The sequence below is a fragment of the Neophocaena asiaeorientalis genome, unplaced genomic scaffold, assembly GCF_003031525.2.
Source record: "Neophocaena asiaeorientalis asiaeorientalis breed wild unplaced genomic scaffold, Neophocaena_asiaeorientalis_V1.1 scaffold22, whole genome shotgun sequence".
Taxonomy (NCBI): Eukaryota; Metazoa; Chordata; class Mammalia; order Artiodactyla; family Phocoenidae; genus Neophocaena; species Neophocaena asiaeorientalis.
The window spans coordinates 919,099-939,520 of NW_020174422.1; the positions used below are offsets into that span (position 1 = coordinate 919,099).

A 20,422-nucleotide genomic window follows, 5' to 3' on the forward strand; every position below is an offset into this window, starting at 1 on the left:
AGGAAGGGGTGGGGATGGGGGAGGTGATGGATTTGACTTTATTATAAGAGCTTTGCCCCAGGTAAGTCATTAATCAAGCACCAGCATTCCTTACATGTGTGTGGTACCCACCAGTTCTAGGTCATTATGTTCGTCACTTCCAGAAACCAGTGTCTCCCCTCTCCTCTCTGGACTTAACTGTGGCAAGTCTCCCCGTCCTCTGGCCCCACAGGGGATGGCATTGACTGGGGTGGTGCCTGGCCCCGAGTGGCCTGGCTGTGAGGGCCGCAGCCCGGGGGACCGGCCTCCACGGCCTCGGCTTCCCCACACTGCTCACGGATGAGGTGAGGCCAGCATGACAGGCTGTGGAAAGTATGTCCAGGTGCCTGGATCCCTCGGCCTCATGCCTTTAAAATCAGGATCCAGATTTGATTTGCTTTTCCTTGCCTTCCTGGCTCCAGCTCTTCCAGGCTCATTTTTTACTCCCCTGTCAGGCTTTCCAGGGCTGGGGGGCCGGGCGAGCCAAGACCTTCACACTCCACAGACAAGCCTCCCCCGCCGGCCTCCACACAGGCTCCCACCCTGCTCCCACCGCCTCAGCCTGCCCTGAATCCCGCAGGAGTTTTCTGAGGGGGACGGACCTGCATCTCTTAGAGGAGCCGCTCAGGGACCCAGTGTGTCACCCAGTGAGAGAAAAAGACTGGGCCTATTTCTCATTCTCACACCACTCAGCCAGCCCTGTCGGGACACAGCATCTATTCACTGTCACAGTGCCCCACCCGCTCTCATTTCAGAGTGTCCTTGAACAGAGGCTGAGGTCCAGGAGCGCCCCTGAAGGAGCCATCGGGTCTGACATCCCACCTTCCCAGATGGCGTCCCAGCCGTCTGGGACGTGTGTGTGGAACGAGTGTGGAAGGGCCGATTCACAGCCTCAGCTGACTGAGAGTGTGAATCTCTTTGAATGGAGAGACGGGACGGTCTCCTGGTCCTGTCATCTTTTTACCCCAGGTGCACCTAACACCCTGCAGAGAGCTACTGTTTGCTGAACTGAGTTCACCTGTAAACCACCCACTCAGGCCAGCCTTCCTGAGCGTCGCAACTTCATGTAGCACTGGGGGTCAGCTGGTGGGCACACGAATAAAACCACTAGGTCTCTACTCCAAAATCTTACTTAAATTTTATGTTTATGGAATCATAGAATGTTAGAGCAGGAAAAGGCATCAGAGTCAGCTGGTCCAACCTCTTTATTTATAAATGAGGAAGCTAAAGTCCAGAGGTCAGAGCAAGTTAGAGACAAAGACCCAGGTATAGGACCACCAGCCCAACCCTCCTGCTAGCGTCACACCCTTGGTCCTGAGACAATCCAGCTCCCTATGATGGCCAGCAGATTGCCAAGCAAAGAAGTTTGCGAAGGATGGGATTTTAGTATCACTAGGCTGACTGCAGTTGTATTTAAATTTAAATCCTTGTTAGCTATGATCTAACTACGCCTTACTGAATACCTGCCATGGCAGGGTACCATCCTTGATGCTATGAAGAATACAAAAATGAGTAAGAAATGGCCCTTAAAGGGCTCTCATTCTAGTGGCAAGCACATTAATAACCAGAACATAAAGCCAAAGACAGACAATATTAAGAAAGCTCCAGGTGATTCAGAAGGAAGGGGAACGTAACTGGCAGGGAGAAGCACGATGGGCTCCCTGGTAGAAGTGACTGTTGAAAGAGCCTGGGTATTACTTATATATCTGGGGTCTAGGTTCCAGTTAGAAATATGACAGAAGTCAGGGAGACAAAGCCCAGGACCTGCTCAGGGATGGTGGGCTCAGGTCGTAGGGTGGTTGGGAAAAGCACTGGCCCAGGGGACTGACCCACGCTGTGGACAACACCGAATGCCAGGCAGGGAGCCTGGACCTCAAACCATGGAAGTCTCTGGGCCAAGAAGAAGAGCTCAGAGAAGAACTTTGCAGAAGGTGAAGTCTGGATGGGGCTGAGTGAGGAGCACCCGGGAGCCCTGGCAGGTTAACCCCACCTGATGGGTGGGCTCTCACCCCTCAAGGGGTGCCAGCCATTCTTCAGCTCTGCTGTCCACTAGTGGATGGGCAGATTCGACTCACAGAAGGTGATTAGAGACCCGGCATCATTCTTCAGTCTAGTTCTCCCTGAGAGCACTGTGCTCTGGGAGTCATTGGGCCTCCATTCACACATTTCATTCCATTTAATCCTGCCTATTCTTTCCCAAGAGCTTAGAAATGGGACACAGGGTGATCAGCACTTTCTACCTCCTAACAAACCTAGAAGGGCTTTGTACACTATAACGTGCTATCCAAATGAATGGTGTATTATTAAAAATCCACCCACTGATAGATGAATGGATAAAGAAAATGTGGTGTATATATATATAGTGGAATATTACTCAGCTATAAAAAAAAAAAGGAAATCCTGTCATTTGTGACATGAATGGACCTGGAGGGTATTAAGCTAAGTGAAATAAGTCAGACAGAGAAAGACAAATACTGTATGATCTCACTTACATGTGGAACAGAGGACTGGTTGCCGGGGTGTGGGTGGGGGGATGATTTGAGATAGGTGAAGGGAGTCAAAAGGTATAAACTCCCAGTTGTAAAATTAAGAAGTCCTGGAGATGTAATGTACAACATGGTGGCTATAGTTAATAGCCCTGTATTGAACATTTGAAAAGTGATGAGAGTAGATCTCAAAAATTCTCATCACAAGAAAAAAAATTTATAACTGTGTGGTGATGGATGTTAACTAGACTTATTGTGGCGATCACTTTGCAATTTCTACAAACATTGAATGATTATGTTGTACTCCTGAGACTAATATAATGCTATATGTCAATTATATCTCAATTTAAAAATAAGACATGATCAGAACAAAATATAAAGAGAACTCCAGGGACTTCCCTGGCGGTCCAGTGGTTAAGACTTCGCCTTCCAAAGCAGGGGGTGAGGGTTCGATTCCTGGTTGGGGAGCTAAGATCCCACATGCCTTGTGGCCAAAAAAACAAAACATAAAACAGAAGCAATACTGTAACAAATTCAATAAAGACTTTAAAAAGGGTCCACATCAAAAAATCCTTAAAGAGATCTCCAACCCCAAGACGTTGGAACTGAATAAAATAATAATATGTTAAATATGGGAACAACTGTCAAGATTGGTTGGTGCAACTCCCAACCTGACTTGTGGATCCCAAATACTACAGCCCTCAGAAGCCGATACAGCCCTCCTTAAACACGTCTGGTCCTGACCAGCTAAAACAGTACCTGGCTCATGGTAAAGTGCTCAATAAACACAAGGTAAATGAATCAAGTCCAAACACTCAAAATCTACCCTATGTAAAAGCAGAACATTAATGATGCAAGAGATTAAAATTTAGAAATTCCACAGACTGAACAAATAATCTCTTATTACTGGGCACCTACCAGGAGCTGGGACTGAGACACATTTTTTTAAAATCAGACATGTGAAATAGGGAACAAACAGTACAATATATGAATCATAGAACTTCAGATTGCAAAGGGCCTTAAGGGTCATCTAAATTTATTATAAGGAGGAATCAGAGACTCAGGGAGGCTTGGTGATTGGTTGAAAGCTTTAAGGCAGCTTCATAGGAACCAGAACCCCAGTCCAGTGTTCTTTCCACAATATATTATGTTATCCATCCAATCAAATCCTAACTTGTAGAATATAACCCTCCTAGAATGTGGCAATGGAAAAGAATACAATGGACTGGAGGATCTGGAAAAGGCTTCAGAGAGGAGGAAAAGTTTAATTCTCCATTACCAAAATTGATAATCCATTAACTGCAAGATCACTAATGATGGTGATCACGTTTTCTTTTTCTTTGTAGTCCCAGGATCCAGAGCACAGAGGAAACTCAACTCATGTTGGCCAACTTTAAAGAAAGTTGTATCTTAATTAACTTCATTTAAAGTTGGAAGGAAGTTGTATATTACAAGGAATGTGAACATCTCAGGTTCCATAGAAATTGTATCTATGTAAAAAAAAAACCAGGCCTGCACAAGCTCTCCCATGCCCATGTAGATTCCCAGTGATGAATGCCGAACTGGAGCTGCACACCTGTCCCTCGGGCCACCATGAGCAAACACAGAGAATAAGAAAAGCCGAATCCGGTGTCTCCATCTCTCAGTGCTCATTTTGCCACACAATTTTGTTTCCATTTCAAAGCCGACATTCAAGTAATTGGAAACATGTTAAAATAATAGAGGCCCAAAGGCCTTATTAGTAGAGACAGATGTATCCACAAAGCACAGTCTTCTCTTCCCTGAGAGGTAAACTGTCACCGCAAAATTAAAAAACACAGACACACAGAGAACTTACAACAACAAAAAATTCTATTTACATGGTTCCGATTCCTCTTCTAATTTTAGGTAGTGAACGCGTAGATGCTTTTAGATGGCAGTGCTCACACTGCATAGAGTCCATACTCCACTTCTCTTTCCACTTTGTGTTACGCACACACGTTTCCATTTAGGGGTACAGCTCCCCAAATGAGGTGTTTCTTTAAGTACCTCCTTTGGAGCACAAACTAATTCCTTTTTGTCATTTTAAATAGTGCTCTGAACATCCTAGTACCATCTACTTTTCTCCCTCTCCTTTAAGAGTTAACTTATAGCGCCAAAAGCAGAATTCTTGGCAAAGCACATGAACAGTTTTACCATGCCTGTAACATTCTGCCAGTCTGGGCCCAAAGAGGCTGAACCAACGATCGGAGCTCCCGGCATGGTTTCCTGTTTCACCTGTTTCCTCACAGCACCAACAGTGGGCTTTTGGCATCTTTTGCGTTGCTAGTTTTTCAGGTACATAAATACCTTAAAGGTATCTTAATTTCCATTTGTCTAGTTGCTGGCAGTGTTGGATAATGTATTTTGATGCAGTGCTATAGATTTTTCCACACTTAAACTTCATGCTCCTTTCAATGTAAACAGTGTATTCATCTTTGACCATTTATCAAATAGAATCTGGACATTGAACTCAGACAGATATACCAACTCTTTTTACTGGCAATTTTATTGTGTTTTTTAGAAATTACAGAAGTAATTCCTTTCTACTGTTAAAAAATTTCAAGCTGTAAGAATGTGTACAAGGTAAAAGGTGAAAGTTGAAGGCATAAAATGACAAAAGGTTTCCTCCCCTCTCACTCTTTCCTCTTCCTGGAACAGTATCATTTTCCAGATATAACCACTGAAATCATCTTTCCATTCTTCTTATCATTAAACTCTGTAATTCTAGGTAATATACTCTGGGTCTCTTTCTTGATTTAAGAATTTAGAGAACACTTAGTGGATTCCCACTATGAATGATGAGAAATTTCACTGGCTTACACTGCCCCTCTCTCACCAGTCCTTTTTTGATTTTTAGATCTTCTATTGGACATTAATGACAAGATCACAAACTCAAACGCCTATAGATACCCAAGTATACAAAGTGGGCGGGGACAAGAAATGTCATGAGGCTCTTCCTGCCCATCTATAGCTTTCCCACTGTTAACATGAACGTGGCTAGGGAAAAACCAAAGTCATAACTGGCAACAGAGCAGAAGCAAAAAAAACTATAATCCTGCAGCCTGTGGAACAAAAACCACATTCACAGAAAGATAGACAAGATGAAAAGGCAGAGGGCTATGTACCAGATGAAGGAACAAGATAAAACCCCAGAAAAACAACTAAATAAAGTGGAGATAGGCAACTTCCAGAAAAAGAATTCAGAATAATGATAGTGAAGATGATCCAGGACCACGGAAAAAGAGTGGAGGCAAAGATCAAGAAGATGCCAGAAATGTTTAACAAAGACCTAGAAGAATTAAAGAACAAACAAACACAGATGAACAATACAATAACTGAAATGAAAAATACACTAGAAGGAATCAATAGCAGAATAACTGAGGTAGAAGAACGGATAAGTGACCTGGAAGACAGAATGGTGGAATTCACTGCCATGGAACAGAATAAAGAAAAAAAAAAATGAAAACAAATGAATACGGCCTAAGAGACCTCTGGGAGAACATTAAACGCAACAACATTTGCATTATAGGGGTCCCAGAAGGAGAAGAGAGAGAGAAAGGACCTGAGAAAATATTTGAATACATTATAGTCAAGAACGTCCCTAACATGGGAAAGGAAATAGCCACCCAAGTCCAGGAAGTGCAGAACATCGTAAATATTTATGCACCCAACATACGAGCACCTCAATACATAAGGCAACTGCTAACAGCTATAAAAGAGGAAATCGACAGTAACACAATAATAGTGGGGGACTTTAACACCTCACATACACCAATGGACAGATCATCCAGACAAAATTAATACGGAAACACAAGCTTTAAATGACACAACAGACCAGATAGATTTAATTGATATGTTTATAGGACAGTCCATCCAAAAACAGCAGATTACACTTTCTCCTCAAGAGCACATGGAACATTCTCAAGGAGAGATCACATCCTGGGTCACAAGTAAAGCCTCAGTAGATTTAAGAAATTGAAATCATATCAAGCATCTTTTCTGACCACAATGCTATGAGATTAGAAATCAATTACAGGGAAAAAAAACGTAAAAAACACATGGAGGCTAAACAATACATTACTAAATAACCAAGCGATCACTGAAGAAATCAAAGAGGAAATCAAAAAATACCTAGAGACAAATGACAATGAAAACACGACGATCCAAAACCAATGGGATGCAGCAAAAGCAGTTCTAAGAGGGAAGTTTATAGCAATACAAGCCTACCTCAAGGAACAAGAAACAAGAAGCATCTCAAATAAACAATCTAAACATACACCTAAAGGAGCTAGAGAAAGAAGAACAAACAAAACCCAAAGTTAGCAGAAGGAAAGAAATCATAAAGATCAGAGCAGAAATAAATGAAATACAAACAAAGAAAACAAGAGCAAAGATCAATAAAACTGAAAGCTGGTTCTTTGAGCAGATAAACTAAATTGATAAACCATTAGCCAGACTCATCAAGAAAAAGAGAGGACTGAAATCAATAAAATTAGAAATGAAAAAGGGAAAGTTACAACAGACACTGCAGAAATACAAAGCATCCTAAGAGACTACTACAAACAACTCTATGCCAATAAAATGGACAACCTGGAAGAAATGGACAAATTCTTAGAACAGTATAACCTTCCAAGACTGAACCAGGAAGAAGCAGAAAATATGAACAGACCAATCACAAGTTATGAAATTGAAACTGTGATTAAAAATCTTCCAACAAACAAAAGCCCAGGACCAGATGACTTCACAGGTGAATTCTATCAAACATTTAGAGAAGAGCTAACACCCATCCTTCTCAAACTCTTCCAAAAAATTGCAGAGGAAGGAACACTCCCAAACTCATTCTATGAGGCCACCATCACCCTGATACCAAAACCAGACAAAGATACTACAAAAAAAGAAAATTACAGACCAATATCACTGATGAAGATAGATGCAAAAATCCTCAACAAAATACTAGCAAACAGAATCCAACAACACATTAAAAGGATCATACACCATGATCAAGTGGGATTTATACCAGGGATGCAAGGATTCTTCAATATACGTAAATCAAGCAATGTGATACACCATATTAACAAATTGAAGAATAAAAACCATATGATCATCTCAACAGATGCAGAAAAATCTTTTGACAAAATTCAACACCAATTTATGATAAAAACTCTCCAGAAAGTGGGCATAGAGGGAATCTACCTCAACATAATAAAGGCCATATACAACAAACCCCCAGCAAACATCATTCTCAATGGTGAAAAACTGAAAGCATTTCCTCTAAGATCAGGAACAAGACAAGGATGTCCACTCTCACCACTATTATTCAACATAGTTTTGCAAGTCCTAGCCACGGCAATCAGAGAAGAAAAAGGAATCCAAATTGGAAAAGAAGTCGTCAAACTGTCACTGTTTGCAGATGACATGATACTATACACAGAGAATCCTAAAGATGCCACCAGAAAACTACTAGAGCTGATCAATGAATTTGGTAAAGTTGCAGGATACAAAATTAATGCACAGAAATCTCTTGCATTCGTATACACTAATGATGAAAAATCTGAAAGAGAGGAAACACTCCCATTTACCACTGGAACAAAAAGAAACACTCCCATTTACCACTGGAACAAAAAGAATAAAATAACTAGGAATAAACCTACCTAAGGAAGTAAAAGACCTATACTCAGAAAAATATAAGACACTGATGAAAGAAATCAAAGATGACACAGATGAAGAGATACACCATTTTCTTGGATTGGAAGGACCAATATTGTGAAAATGACTGTACTACCTGAAGCAATCTACAGATTCAATGAAATCCCTATCAAATTACCAATGGCATTTTTTAAAACTGAACTAGAACAAAAAAATCTTAAAATTTATATGGAGACACAAAAGACCCCAAATAGCCAAAGCAGTCTTGAGGGAAAAAAATGGAGCTGGAGGAATCAGACTCCCTGACTTCAGACTATACTACAAAGCTACAGTAATCAAGACAATATGGTACCGGTACAAAAACAGAAATATAGATCAATGGAACAGGATAGAAAGCCCAGAGATAAACCCATGCACCTATGGTCAACTAATCTATGAGAAAGGAGGCAAGGATATACAATGCAGAAAAGACAGCCCCTTCAATAAGTGGTGCTGGGAAAACTGGACAGCTACACGTAAAACAATGAAATTAGAACACTCCCTAACACCATACACTAAAATAAACTTAAAATGGACTAGAGACTTAAATGTAAGACCGGACACTATAAAACTCTTAGGGGAAAACATAGAAAGAACACTCTTTGACATAAATCACAGCAAGATCTTTTTTGATCCACCTCCTAGAGTAATGGAAATAAAAACAAAAATAAACAAATGGGACCTAGTGAAACTTAAAAGCTTTTAAAAAGCAAAGGAAACTACAAACAAGATGAAGAGACAACCCTCAGATTGAGAGAAAATATTTGCAAATGAAGCAATGGACAAAGGATTAATCTGCAAAATATATAAACAGCTCATGCAGCTCAATATTAAAAAAAACAAACAACCCAATCCAAAAATGGGCAGAAGACCTAAATAGACATTTTCCAAAGAAGACATACAGATAGCCAAGAAGCACATGAAAAGCTAGGGGGTGGTGGTGGTGGGATGAATTGGGAGATTGGGATTGACATACATACACTAATATGTATAAAATGGATAACTAATGAGAACCTGCTGTATAAAAACAAACTAACAAAAAAAAAACTGGCAAGAGACGCTTGCCCATGTGTTGGGAGATGACTGGGAATCGGAGTAGGTTGGGACTATAGCAACCTGGCAAAGACATGCTTAGATGTAGGGGTAGTACCCACTGACCAAGTGTTGCCAGATCTTATTTTTTGAGAAAAGTCATTCAGAAATGAATTGTATGTGTAAGTTTTCCATTTGTAAATCTTAGCTCAAATGTTTTGAGAACACTGCTGACCAAACATAAAATGTCTGTGTACCAAATATGGCTGATGAGCTGACCATTTTTTACCTCTTTCATTATGGTTTTAAGTCATATACTCAAGCCTCTGTTATTTGATCCATCTGTTTTAGATGGTGTCTCCTCACTTCCCACCATGTAAGATGAGGACAGTAGTGCCCTTGTAGTTTTCTCTTCCTCTCTTTCCCTCCTCTACCTTACCATTCATCATTCCTTTACTTTTGGCTTGTCAAAGCTTACAGAGTTTACCTTCTGTTCTGTAACTCTAACTAACACTTTAGAGCTTTGTCTATAGATTGACTTTTAAAAAAAGAACAGGGACTTCCCTGGTGGTGCAGTGGTTAAGAATCTGCCTGCCAATGCAGGGGACACGGGTTCAATCCTTGGTCCAGGAAGATCCCACATGCCGTGGAGCAACTAAGCCCATGGGCCACAACTACTGAGCCTGCGTGCCACAACCACTGAGCCCATGTGCCACAACTATTGAAGCCTGTGAGCCTAGAGCCCGTGCTCCGCAACGAGAAGCCACTGCGATGAGAAACCTGCACACCTCAATGAAGAGTAGTCCCCTCTCGCTGCAACTAGAGAAAGCCCGTGCACAGCAACGGAGACACAATGCAGCCAAAAATAAATTAATTAATTAATAAAACTTTTAAAAAATGTATAAAAAAGAACAATTTTCTTGATAGCAATATTATATTGTATAAATATTTTCTTCAAACATCTGGTGGCCATGAGTTAACTATTCACAATCTATGATTGAAGAACTAGTTCCTAAATGGAGGTTTTCCATCACTGTGTGTAGTCCTGTCACCCTGAATGAGGGGCTTGACTGCAAGCTTCGTGTCCCTGAGTGGGGCACGTCTACTGCTGGGCTTCACTTAGAGTGTCTGGGCATGGAGCAGCTGGACAGAAACTGGACAGTCAACACATTTCACCTGGTGGCAAAGTAAAAAAGACTTTCTTTGGAGATACTGATTAATATCCACACCAAGAGCTTCAGTTTTCTCCATAGAGATATTAAGTAAACATCCTTTAATCACCCCAATTTCTGCCCTACAGCCCACTGCTAGTCTCCAAATCCTTTCATCTCAAATATGTGGCTCTCACTTATATGTTATGGTGGGTAGCGCTGATGTATCCGTCCATGCAAACCCACGGAAATCCCTCATCCACTAATTCCCCTCTCCTGTTCTCAGAGCAACTCTGAATTAATTCTTTTTAACCCTTTACGTTCATTTCAATGGCACATTTGGAGGGAGGAGGAGTTAATAAATCTGTTCAGTCTGGCATTTTGAATCAGAGTGGCCACCAACTTCTGACAACTGTACTTTCACCATGACTTGACCTGTCATTTCCCATTCTGCTGCTTTTCCTTTAAATACTTCAGGAACCAGCCTCCTTGTCATGAGAATTTCTGAGCCACCTGGAACAGACAGCTATTGAAATTTTGAGAAGCACATTCAAGCTTTCTGGGATACCAAGATTACTACTCTTCAACAAAAATGGAAAACAAAGATTTGTTCATCAAGGGTTTACATTTTTCTTTGAATGATTTTATGCCCTAAGGAAATTATCAAGAATTTAATGTCTTGTTTCTATTGTGAATGGAACAGCCATTGTCAATATATCTTCTAGCTGTGGATCTCTAGTAGTGGGGACTGAATTAAATGCAAGAGTGGCCTTGATCAGCCCTCTCTGACAGCACTTTCTGTGATGATAGACATGCTCAATAATCTGTGCTGCCCAACACGGTAGCTATCAGCCACACGTGGATACTGAGCGCTGAAAATGTGGCTAGCATGGCTGAAGAACTGAATTTTTAATTTTATTTAATTTTAATTCATTTAACCTAAATTTAAGCAGCCGTATGTGGCTAATCGCTACCCTACTGGACAACGCAGCTCTAGACCTCAAACAACTCGTTTGCATTGAGGAAGCAAAAGACAATAAACAGTAACTGATAAAGCTGCACATTAATAAAAGAAAAAATGAGTCAGATAAGTAAGTATTCTAGGAATTCAGAGGAGGGAGCAATTGAGGGTTGGAAAGTTCAGGGTTAGCTCAGATCTACCTATAAGGTAGATCTATGTGCTATTGTTAAAAAAAAAAGAAAAAAGGTCAAAAGATGTTAAGCGAGAAGAGCAAGGTGCAGATCAGTATATGTACATGGGTCCATTTGTATATGTAAAAGCATATACAGATTTACGCCTATATTTGCATAGAATATTTCCGGACGGATACCCAAATTGTTAATGGTGGCTACCTCTGGAGAGTAGAAGTACAGGTCAAGGGCAAGCAACATTTTTACTTTGCTGGAATTTTTGTTTTAAAAAAAGTTTAACATTTAAATCATTTTTTCTTTATAATAAAATTATAGGCACAGAGATAATTAATGAATAATACGTTTTTAAAAGGCCAAAGTAGTCAACTCTTTCCTGCGGTTATTACTCATGAATGATTTTATGTGATTATTGGGAATCTTCCACATCCTATTACCATGGCTCCTCTGTCCTCTACTAAAATGCTTTAAAGAGAAGACATACTTAAGGAAAGTAGCCTGAAGGAGGTAGGGTTTAAATAGGACCTTGATGCTGGCTAAGATGCAGTGGGAGAAGGAAGGGCATTCTTGTTAAAGGCATGGCCTCAGGTAAAGAAGGGAGCAGGGAGTAGGATGGGGGAAGGGGAGACAAGACCCTAAGAAGCATGGGACCAAAGCCCTATGGGCTTGACTGCCAGGAGGTCTCGAGTCAGACCCTACCAACCTGGTTCTCAAGGGAACCAAACACTTACAGAGCACCCATCATGTGGCAGGCATTGTGCTACTCCTGGGACACAAAGATGAATAAGAAACAGTTACTGAGTTCAAGGAACCAGATGAGACCTGTAAAAGGGACGACATCAATAGTGTAAGGAACACAAGATGTGGACGCTAAAGTACTGCCTCCTTCACTTTCTGACATAATCTTGGCAAGGTTTGTAATTACTCTGAGCCCCTGGGTTCTTCCTCTATAAAAAATGGGGATATGAGGGCATTATGCTAAGTGAAATAAGTCAGACAGAGAAAGACAAACACGGCATGATATCCCTTATATGTAGAATCTAAAAAATACAACAAACTAGTGAATATAAAACAAGAAGCAGACTCACAGACACAGGGAACAAACTAGTGGCTACCAGCGGGGAGGGCGGGGAGGGGCACTGCAGGGGTGGGGCGTGGGAGGTACAAACTACTGGCTGTAAGATAGGTTTAAGGATGTATTGAACAACATGGGGACTACAGCCAATATTTTGCAATAACTGTAAATGGAGTATAACCTTTAAAAATTGTATTAAAATTTTTTTTAACTTTTAAAAATGGGTATAAAGCTACTTTACCATGAGGACAAAATGACGAAGACCATATGCCTGGCGCCAGTAGGCCTCTCACACTCTGCCCCCACTCCCAATCGATAGGGAAGATAAAATGCTTTCCTTGTTTACCCTTTCTCCGCAAAGGTGATACCAGAACAAAGTACCGTTGTGTGGGTGAGCGGGGCTGGAGTGAGCCATAGGGATCAAGGGAGGAAGAGGGGTCAGGGCTGGAGAGCTTGGAGCTGATTGGAAGGGCCTTGTGGGCAGCGCTGAGGAACCTCATCCCAGGTTCGAGGACTGAGGTAGGCAGGTGACATAGTCAGACCTGCATTGTCGGAAGGACCAACTGGAAGGACAGAAGTCAGGAAGCAAGAAACCAATTTTCAAGCCACTGCAAACCTCGTCTTAATCTCCTCTAAATTCCTATAGTACAAACTATTTAATTGAACTATTTCAAGCATCTAATTATACTGTCATATCCTACTGTTTTATACTGTTTTATAGGTACACGTTTATTCTCAAGAACCACATCATTAAGACTTCTGAGGACAGAGAATTCCCTGATGGTCCAGTGGCTGGGACTCGGCACTTTCACTGCCGGGGCCCGGGTTCGATCCCTCGTTGGGGGCAGTGGGGACTAAGATCCCACAAGTCATGGCCAAAAACAAGACTTCTGAGGGCAGAAAGCAGACCAGATGCTTCCTTCAAACTTCTCTAAGTGGTTGAGCGCTTCTGAGATAGAAGCGAACTGGGCAGTTAGTGGGGGAAGGATACCAATGTTGGTTAAAGTGGAAATTGAGTTATTCTCGCTTTCATGGGTCAGGCCTTCCTTGTTCCGTTCCTCCACCTTCCACGCCTTAAACATAAACATGTCTTAATGAGGCCAGGCTAGCCCGTTGTTGTGAAGCCCCCTTCAGTGAACGCTGAGCCCCTCAGTCTGGACTGAAACCTCATTTGGGTTGTACTTCAAGAGGCACTGAAGTATCAGCTCGTTTCATTCACAGCACAGCCAGGGCCTATCACTATGCTTGCTTTTTCTGATAAGAATGAATTCCAGGGCAGAAGGGAGGAAATCTCCAGTAATTTTAGTATTTTTCCTACCATCTTGCTCCTTTCACACTTGACTCCATGTTGGGGGAAGCAGCCCGTCAGCCGCCCTCGGGGGCAACAGAGCAGCTGGAGGCATTTCAGTCAGCCCTTGACATGTGCGGGCCTCTGCTATCTGTCCGTGGAGGCCCCCAGCACCCTGGGCCCGGCAACACTCACGAGGCAATGGCACAGTCCATCCTATGCTGTCAGGGTCCTGCTATACCCGTGGGCGGACAACAGATCCCCACATCTGAGTTCCATCTACCTTCTTATCCCCCCAAGCAAACAGCTGCCCCTTGACCATCTCACTCAGGCCTAGGTAAGTCTTCTCATGGGAGTAGGCCCACCCAGGCCTTAGAAGTGGGCTCAGGGCCCCTTGGTAGAGAATTCCAGGGTCCTGGGTGCTCAGAACATGGCAGATGGTGTGGCTCCACTGGTTATATCCCTTGAGCAGAGAGATCCCCTGCTCTTGGGCAAGGGTGCAGCCAGATGAAGGAACAGGGGTTTCTAGAATGTGGGCTCAGGTTGCCTGGGTCTAAAGGTGGTACTGATGAGACATAGATCCAGAGTTGTATGAGTTCTGGTAACTATAATCTCCTTAAGCTGGCAGAGGAAAAAAAAAAAAAGGTGGGGCAGGGTAGGTAGCTTTGCCCTAATCAGTAGACCCTGATCAAATAGTAGTTTTCTGTAATGACATTAAATCACCACTTAGCGCCATATGGTTGACTCTCTCTCATAGACCCTAGACCCTGTTGGTTCAAGCCAGATGGCCACAGCCAGGGAGGAACAAATTCCTCTAGAATGCTTTAACTGCATGGCCACATTCAACTCAAGCACTCCCCTCACTGTTGGTAGATTTGGTAAAGGTCTGAAAGGGTTTTTTAGTCCTTCTCTGTGTTATGTCTTTTCCCCTGTTATTCCCATCATTTAAAGAGATGATATCTCCACATGCATCTCATTAGGTGTTGTTTATCAGTTAGGAACACTTTCTATAAAACTTCCTGTGTGAATAACCACAGCCAAAGATCCTATCTAGGAAACTCTCTAAGCCTTAGGACTTCTGTCTCTTAGCTGCTGGTCTTTATGCTCCCTCCACAGCTGTACCCGCCCCCAACCCCCTATGCCCACCCCAACCAATCCTTTGTATTCTGGCTTGTTCCCTCATGGTTTTAACATGGCTGCCTGAGCACCAGCCATCAAATCTGCATTCAAGGCAGGAAGCAGGGGAGGGGTGGAATATGAGAGAACCAGTGACTTTTGGTTTGTTTCTTTTTTTGCGGTACGCGGGCCTCTCACTGTTGTGGCCTCTCCCGTTGCGGAGCACAGGCTCCGGACGCGCAGGCTCAGCGGCCATGGCTCATGGACCCAGTCGCTCAGCGGCATGTGAGATCTTCCCAGACCGGGGCACGAACCCGTGTCCCCTGCATCAGCAGGCGGACTCTCAACCACTGTGCCACTAGGGAAGCCCTTGTTTTGTTTTAATCAGAAAAGCAAATGCTTTCCTAGGAATACACTAGCTGACTTCGGCCAAATGTGTCACTGAGCAACTCTTAGCTGCAAAGGAAAACTTCGCAATGACCTCTAGAATGGAAAAGGGAAGGGCAAAGAGGGTTTGTCGTGGGTTACACGTTGGTCCAAAGTATCTGCCACAAAGTGGAAAAACCCTAAAGGATGTGACGGACTGAGACCCACAATGCTGAACATCTCAGTTTGGAGCTTCTCAGAAAAAGACAAGAACCACAAGGGGCACCTGTGGTCCTGTCTTAGGGTCACCAAGTCTTTTCGCTAGAAAAGAGGAAGGCGGGGAGGAAGGGGTTCATTAAGTCTTTGGCCTAAAAATAGGATAAAGAGAGGGGGGGTGGGCAACAGTTTTTACCTCTTTCAGGAATAAAACCAGAAAACACAATGTTGAACCAATTTCTGATTACCAGCTTCAGAAGGCAGTAGGAAAAAACCTTTATAACTTCCTCACATCTGTGCGGTTCATTGTGTTTCTACAGTTATGGGAGGATCCCGTGCCCTCTGAAGAAGAAGCTGGGACATCCTAGTACCCTCCACACCCAGGCTTTAGGGCTTGAGCTGGTAGTGGCAACTTTTTAGAGGGGTGTGGGGGGAGAGGAAAGCAGACAGAGGCCCTGAGGGCTGCTGCAAGGAAGAGAAGGGTTCCTGCTGGCTGCGATGGGTGCCAGCCTGGGCCTAAGAAGTAGCTTGAAGGCTTATTTTAAAAGTCGCTCAGTTGTAAGAGATTCTGCAAGAGCCCAGTGACTGGAGAGCTGAGGTTCTGAGGTCGCTGTGAAACTGACACCAGGACTGGCTGGTGCAGAATGAGCCTCTAGAACAGGGTGTGTCCCAGGGCCTGGACAGAGGGGTCAGCTGCAGGACAGGTCAAGTGGCCACAGCAGAGCAGGTTAACATGCCCTAGAGGCAGAGAACCCCTGGCTGTGATCAGGGGATGACCGTTTGGCGCTCGGTCTTTTAAAACTAGAAACTCCTGCTCTAAGCTCGTGTCACGCAGGTCACCATCACCCTACCCTTCCCTTCTCTGAGGGGGCCAGGCCAGGAACACCCGCTACTCATCTACATCTCTGTATCCAAACAAAAATTCCTCATTCTGGAGTCGCTTGGCATGGCCCTTCCCCGATGCAAGGTGTTCCTTTGCTTCAGTGATAATACACACTCACAGCATGCTAGCTTACAGAGCGCTTTCTAAGACAGCCCCCTCCCTCTGTGTTTCTCTCTGCAAGTTCTGAGATGGAGCCAGACATTCCACCTAACACCTTTCTGGAATTGTCTTTCTTCTGTGTCCACTATACACCAGCATGCTCTCAAGGTGCTGTTCTGGGTTAATTCCAGGAAGCTGGTGAGTGGTAACAGAGCTCCGAAGGCTGACCTCTAAGGAACACATCCCCTTTGACCTATAGCCCACATGTAATATACAAAGTCAACTATTTCCTCAATATAAGTAAAATAAAATGTTCACATACAGAATGCTCTACTTTAAGAATACTGCAGTCAGCATTGTGAATGCATGAAATGCCATTGAATTGTTTAAGACAGTTAAATTTAGGTATATGAATGTCACCTCCTTAAAAAAAATACTGTTATTACTATACTTCTTGACTTTATGAACTGCTTTGACCATTTTCTTCTTCAACTCACTTTCTTTTTACATCCCTGCAGGCCAGAAAATATAGAAACAATTAGTTATTTCTTCTCAGATAAGGAAACTGAGGTCCAGAGAAGGTCTGACCTGCCAACTAGAGGATAACTGAGCAACAGAGATCTCCAGTGTGTGGACTCCTGGGCCAGTGTTCATTCTACAAAGGTTCCAGGGCAAACAGCCCAAAGGTTCCGCTCCTTCATGACCTCCAAAGTCAGCAAAGGAAGCAAGGCCTCTTCATCTGTAGAAGCTAAGTCACCTCTTACTCTCTGAATTTGAGGGAGGAGTTCATCTCTGACAAGCAATAGGGCAGGAGGGTGAGTGTGGATCAGTTTTGCTAAGCCATTTTTCACAAGTTCACTTTGAATTTTTTAAGTGTAAGTCCAGTGTTTTATAACATATTCACGAAGTTGTGCAACCACCACCACTACCTAATTTCAGAACAGTCATCATCCCCAAAATGAATGCTGCACCGCTCAGCGGTCACTCCCCACTCCTCCCCGCTAGCCCTCAACCACACTCATCTACTGTTAGTCGCTATACTTTTGCCTGTTCTGGACATTTCAGATACGTGCAGTCATTCAATATAGGTGGCCTGCTGTGTCTGGCTTCTTTCATTTAGCATGTTTTCAGTGTTCATCCATGTTGTCGTGTACATCAGTACTTCACTCCCATTTCTAAATCCCCAGGGACTCTTCCCGTTGCTTCTTTCCTGCCAGCGGTGGGGATGTGGGGATGGAGGGACCACAGTCAGGGCAACAGAAAAAAGCCCTCATCCTGGTAGAGCCCAGAGAGAAGAAACAGACCCCTCAGCAGCATCACCAACATTCCCCTTCTTCAAGTAAAACATATGACAAGGTACGTCAGATCCACCAGCAAACAGTTAACTACACAGGCCTGTACAGAGCACATAGCCCCTGAATACACTCCAGAGGACCACGCAGCCAAACGTGCCACTTAAACAGAGGCAAGGCCCAGTGTCATCCGGGAAGAGTGATGCTCTTGACTCCTTCATTCCACAAGCTTTCAGGTCCCTGCTCTTAACTTGTAGACTCATAGCACAACCTCATCACCTCATCACCTCAGCTGTCTTCTGCTCGGATCAAAGCCTTCTAGCTGCTAAAGCATTTCCTGGGGGAGATCGTCCGTGTTTAATCCAGGACAAATATTACTTGCAAACCCCTGACTTCCATGTGCATCTCTGCATCAAGCTGATGATCTGACTCCCTGGCGGCCTGAGCCAGCAGCTTACTAAAAGTCTCTCCAGTGGGGCATAACCTCGATATTCTTACAGCTATTTTTCCCATCTTCCTCTTCTCCTTTCTAGTACAAGATGGACGAGGAATTATCATTGCCTGCTTGCAGAGGAAGAAATGGAGGCCCAGTAAGGGCAAGAGACCAGTACCCATTAGCAAAAGGTGACAGAACTGAGATAAGGGGTCCTAGCTCCCACCCCACTGCTCTGGATGTACCATGTGGATACACGAGAGGGTGAGTTAACCAAACACTCCTTCCAGGTAGGAAGTGAGAGAAAAGTGAGAGTTAGTTGTCAATTGTCAGATTTGAGACTTCCTGCCACCAGCCCCCCTCTTCTTCTCCTAGAATCAGGTGCACGAACCCAAAACACGACTTGCATTAATAGCAAAACATCGGCGTCCCTCCCCACCCCCAAATTCTCCAGCACGGCCCAAAGTCAACCATAAACAAAAGAAATAGGGCCAGAGGGCGTATATCCACTTTACTTGTGAGTCCAGAAGGAAAGCAGGCTTTCTGGCAGGTCAGCCTGCCGAGGAGAAGGCTGGAGCAGAAGCAACCACCCTGCTCCACATCCCCTGCAAGCCGCCCACCCAGCCTCACTCCTTACCCTCCCTTCAAACTTGGCGGTGGCCCCTTCTTTGATGCAGAGGTTCCGAGGGGGCAAAATGAAAGCAGGGGCCTCGGTCAGGGGCATGGAGACGACTCTCGAGGGATCCACAGTGAGGGAGGTTTTGGAAACGTGTGTCGAGGCAGCCAGCTTCACATCCCCCATGGCCTGCAAACAGGAAGATAGATCAGGTCAGACGAGACAAAGCACAGCCCGTCCTCCCTGCAGGCGGCCGACGTGCCCAGGGTGCTGGTTGGGGCCGCAGCGTCGTGGGCTTTACAGGGAGCCCCACTGGGTCAGGGGCCGCCTGGAGCTCCTCTCTGGGAATGAGAGTCCCTGTGTTCCCTACACGCAAAGCTGCAGGGGTGAAGCCCAGTCTGCCCCAGACACCAGCTCCCAGGGCCACATCCTGGTCTCCCCAAAACCCCGTGGAGAACTTCCAGGAAGGGGGCAGCTAGAGCAGGAACAGAGAAATCAGATGTTTCTCGGCGATTTTACAATGGATATCTGAAGTCATACTTAAGTCACTCAACCTTCAGAATCTATATCTGTGTTAGGCACTCAAGGTGAAAGTAAAAGCTGCTTTTGCCTGAACTGTGAGGGCTCTTGGGCTAAAGAAAAATGGGATCCACTGTCCAAGAAAGAAAAGAGTTTAGGGTTAATACGGCAAGGATCCCGGGTAAGGTGAGGTGAGGTGAGAGTGCGGGGTTGAAAGCAGGGAAGGAAGCAAGGCTAGGGAGGACCCTAGCCACTTCTGGGGACCAGAGTGTGAAAAAGCTTCAAAAGCCATAGAACGTCAGAGAAGGGAGCATTTTAAGGTTATCCAGGCTCACTCCTCCATTTATAACTGAGGCCCAGAGAAGGTAAGTCACTCACTCAAAGAGACAAAGCAAAATGATGGCATCACTGGCAAGTAAACCTCAGGCTCCTGACTCCTGGTCCAGGGCCCCGTTGGGACTAGACAAGATGTCTATGGGGGCTGGCAGGTTGATTGGAACGAAGGGATTTCCTTAGGATTAATTCTAGAAGTGGAATTAGTAACAGGTATGAATCAGTTCCTGGTTGCAAATTACAGAAATGGACTCTGGCTCTCATAAATGGAGAAGGGATCTGTTGGAAAGACAGGGAGTAGGGAAGCTATCAAAGTCCACAGGAAAGGCTGGAGAACCAGGCTGGGAAAACAGGCAGCAATCGAGAGAAGCCAGGTTGTCAGAACCTAGCCAAGGTCACTGGACACCCGTTGCCACCCCCTGGAATATGTCCCAAGTATCCCTGCTCCAGATTTCAAGTCCAGGTAGGAGCCTCACCAGGCTGGGACGGTTCCAGCTTGGGGACCACATCCTACTCAGCATGGAATCCACGGTACCTGGCCTATCACAGCCCTGCAACAAACGTCTGCTAAACTGAAGAGGAAGAGTATTTCCAGTTTTTATTTTTCTGTTCATTTTCTTGGGACCGTCAGTCACAAGCCTATG

General features: G+C 44.1%; 1 protein-coding gene across 4 annotated transcripts in view; it reads right to left on the minus strand.

Moving 5' to 3' along the window:
• The window catches only part of MYLK (myosin light chain kinase), a 265,262-nt gene that overhangs the window by 157,863 nt on the left and 86,977 nt on the right, over positions 1 to 20,422 (minus strand). For all 4 annotated transcript variants that reach the window (XM_024756503.1, XM_024756505.1, XM_024756502.1 and 1 more), the window contains one exon: positions 18,948 to 19,115. In XM_024756503.1, coding sequence (XP_024612271.1) covers positions 18,948 to 19,112 — 165 coding nt within the window. In that variant the 5' untranslated portion in view covers positions 19,113 to 19,115. The remainder of the gene's footprint in view (positions 1 to 18,947; positions 19,116 to 20,422) is intronic.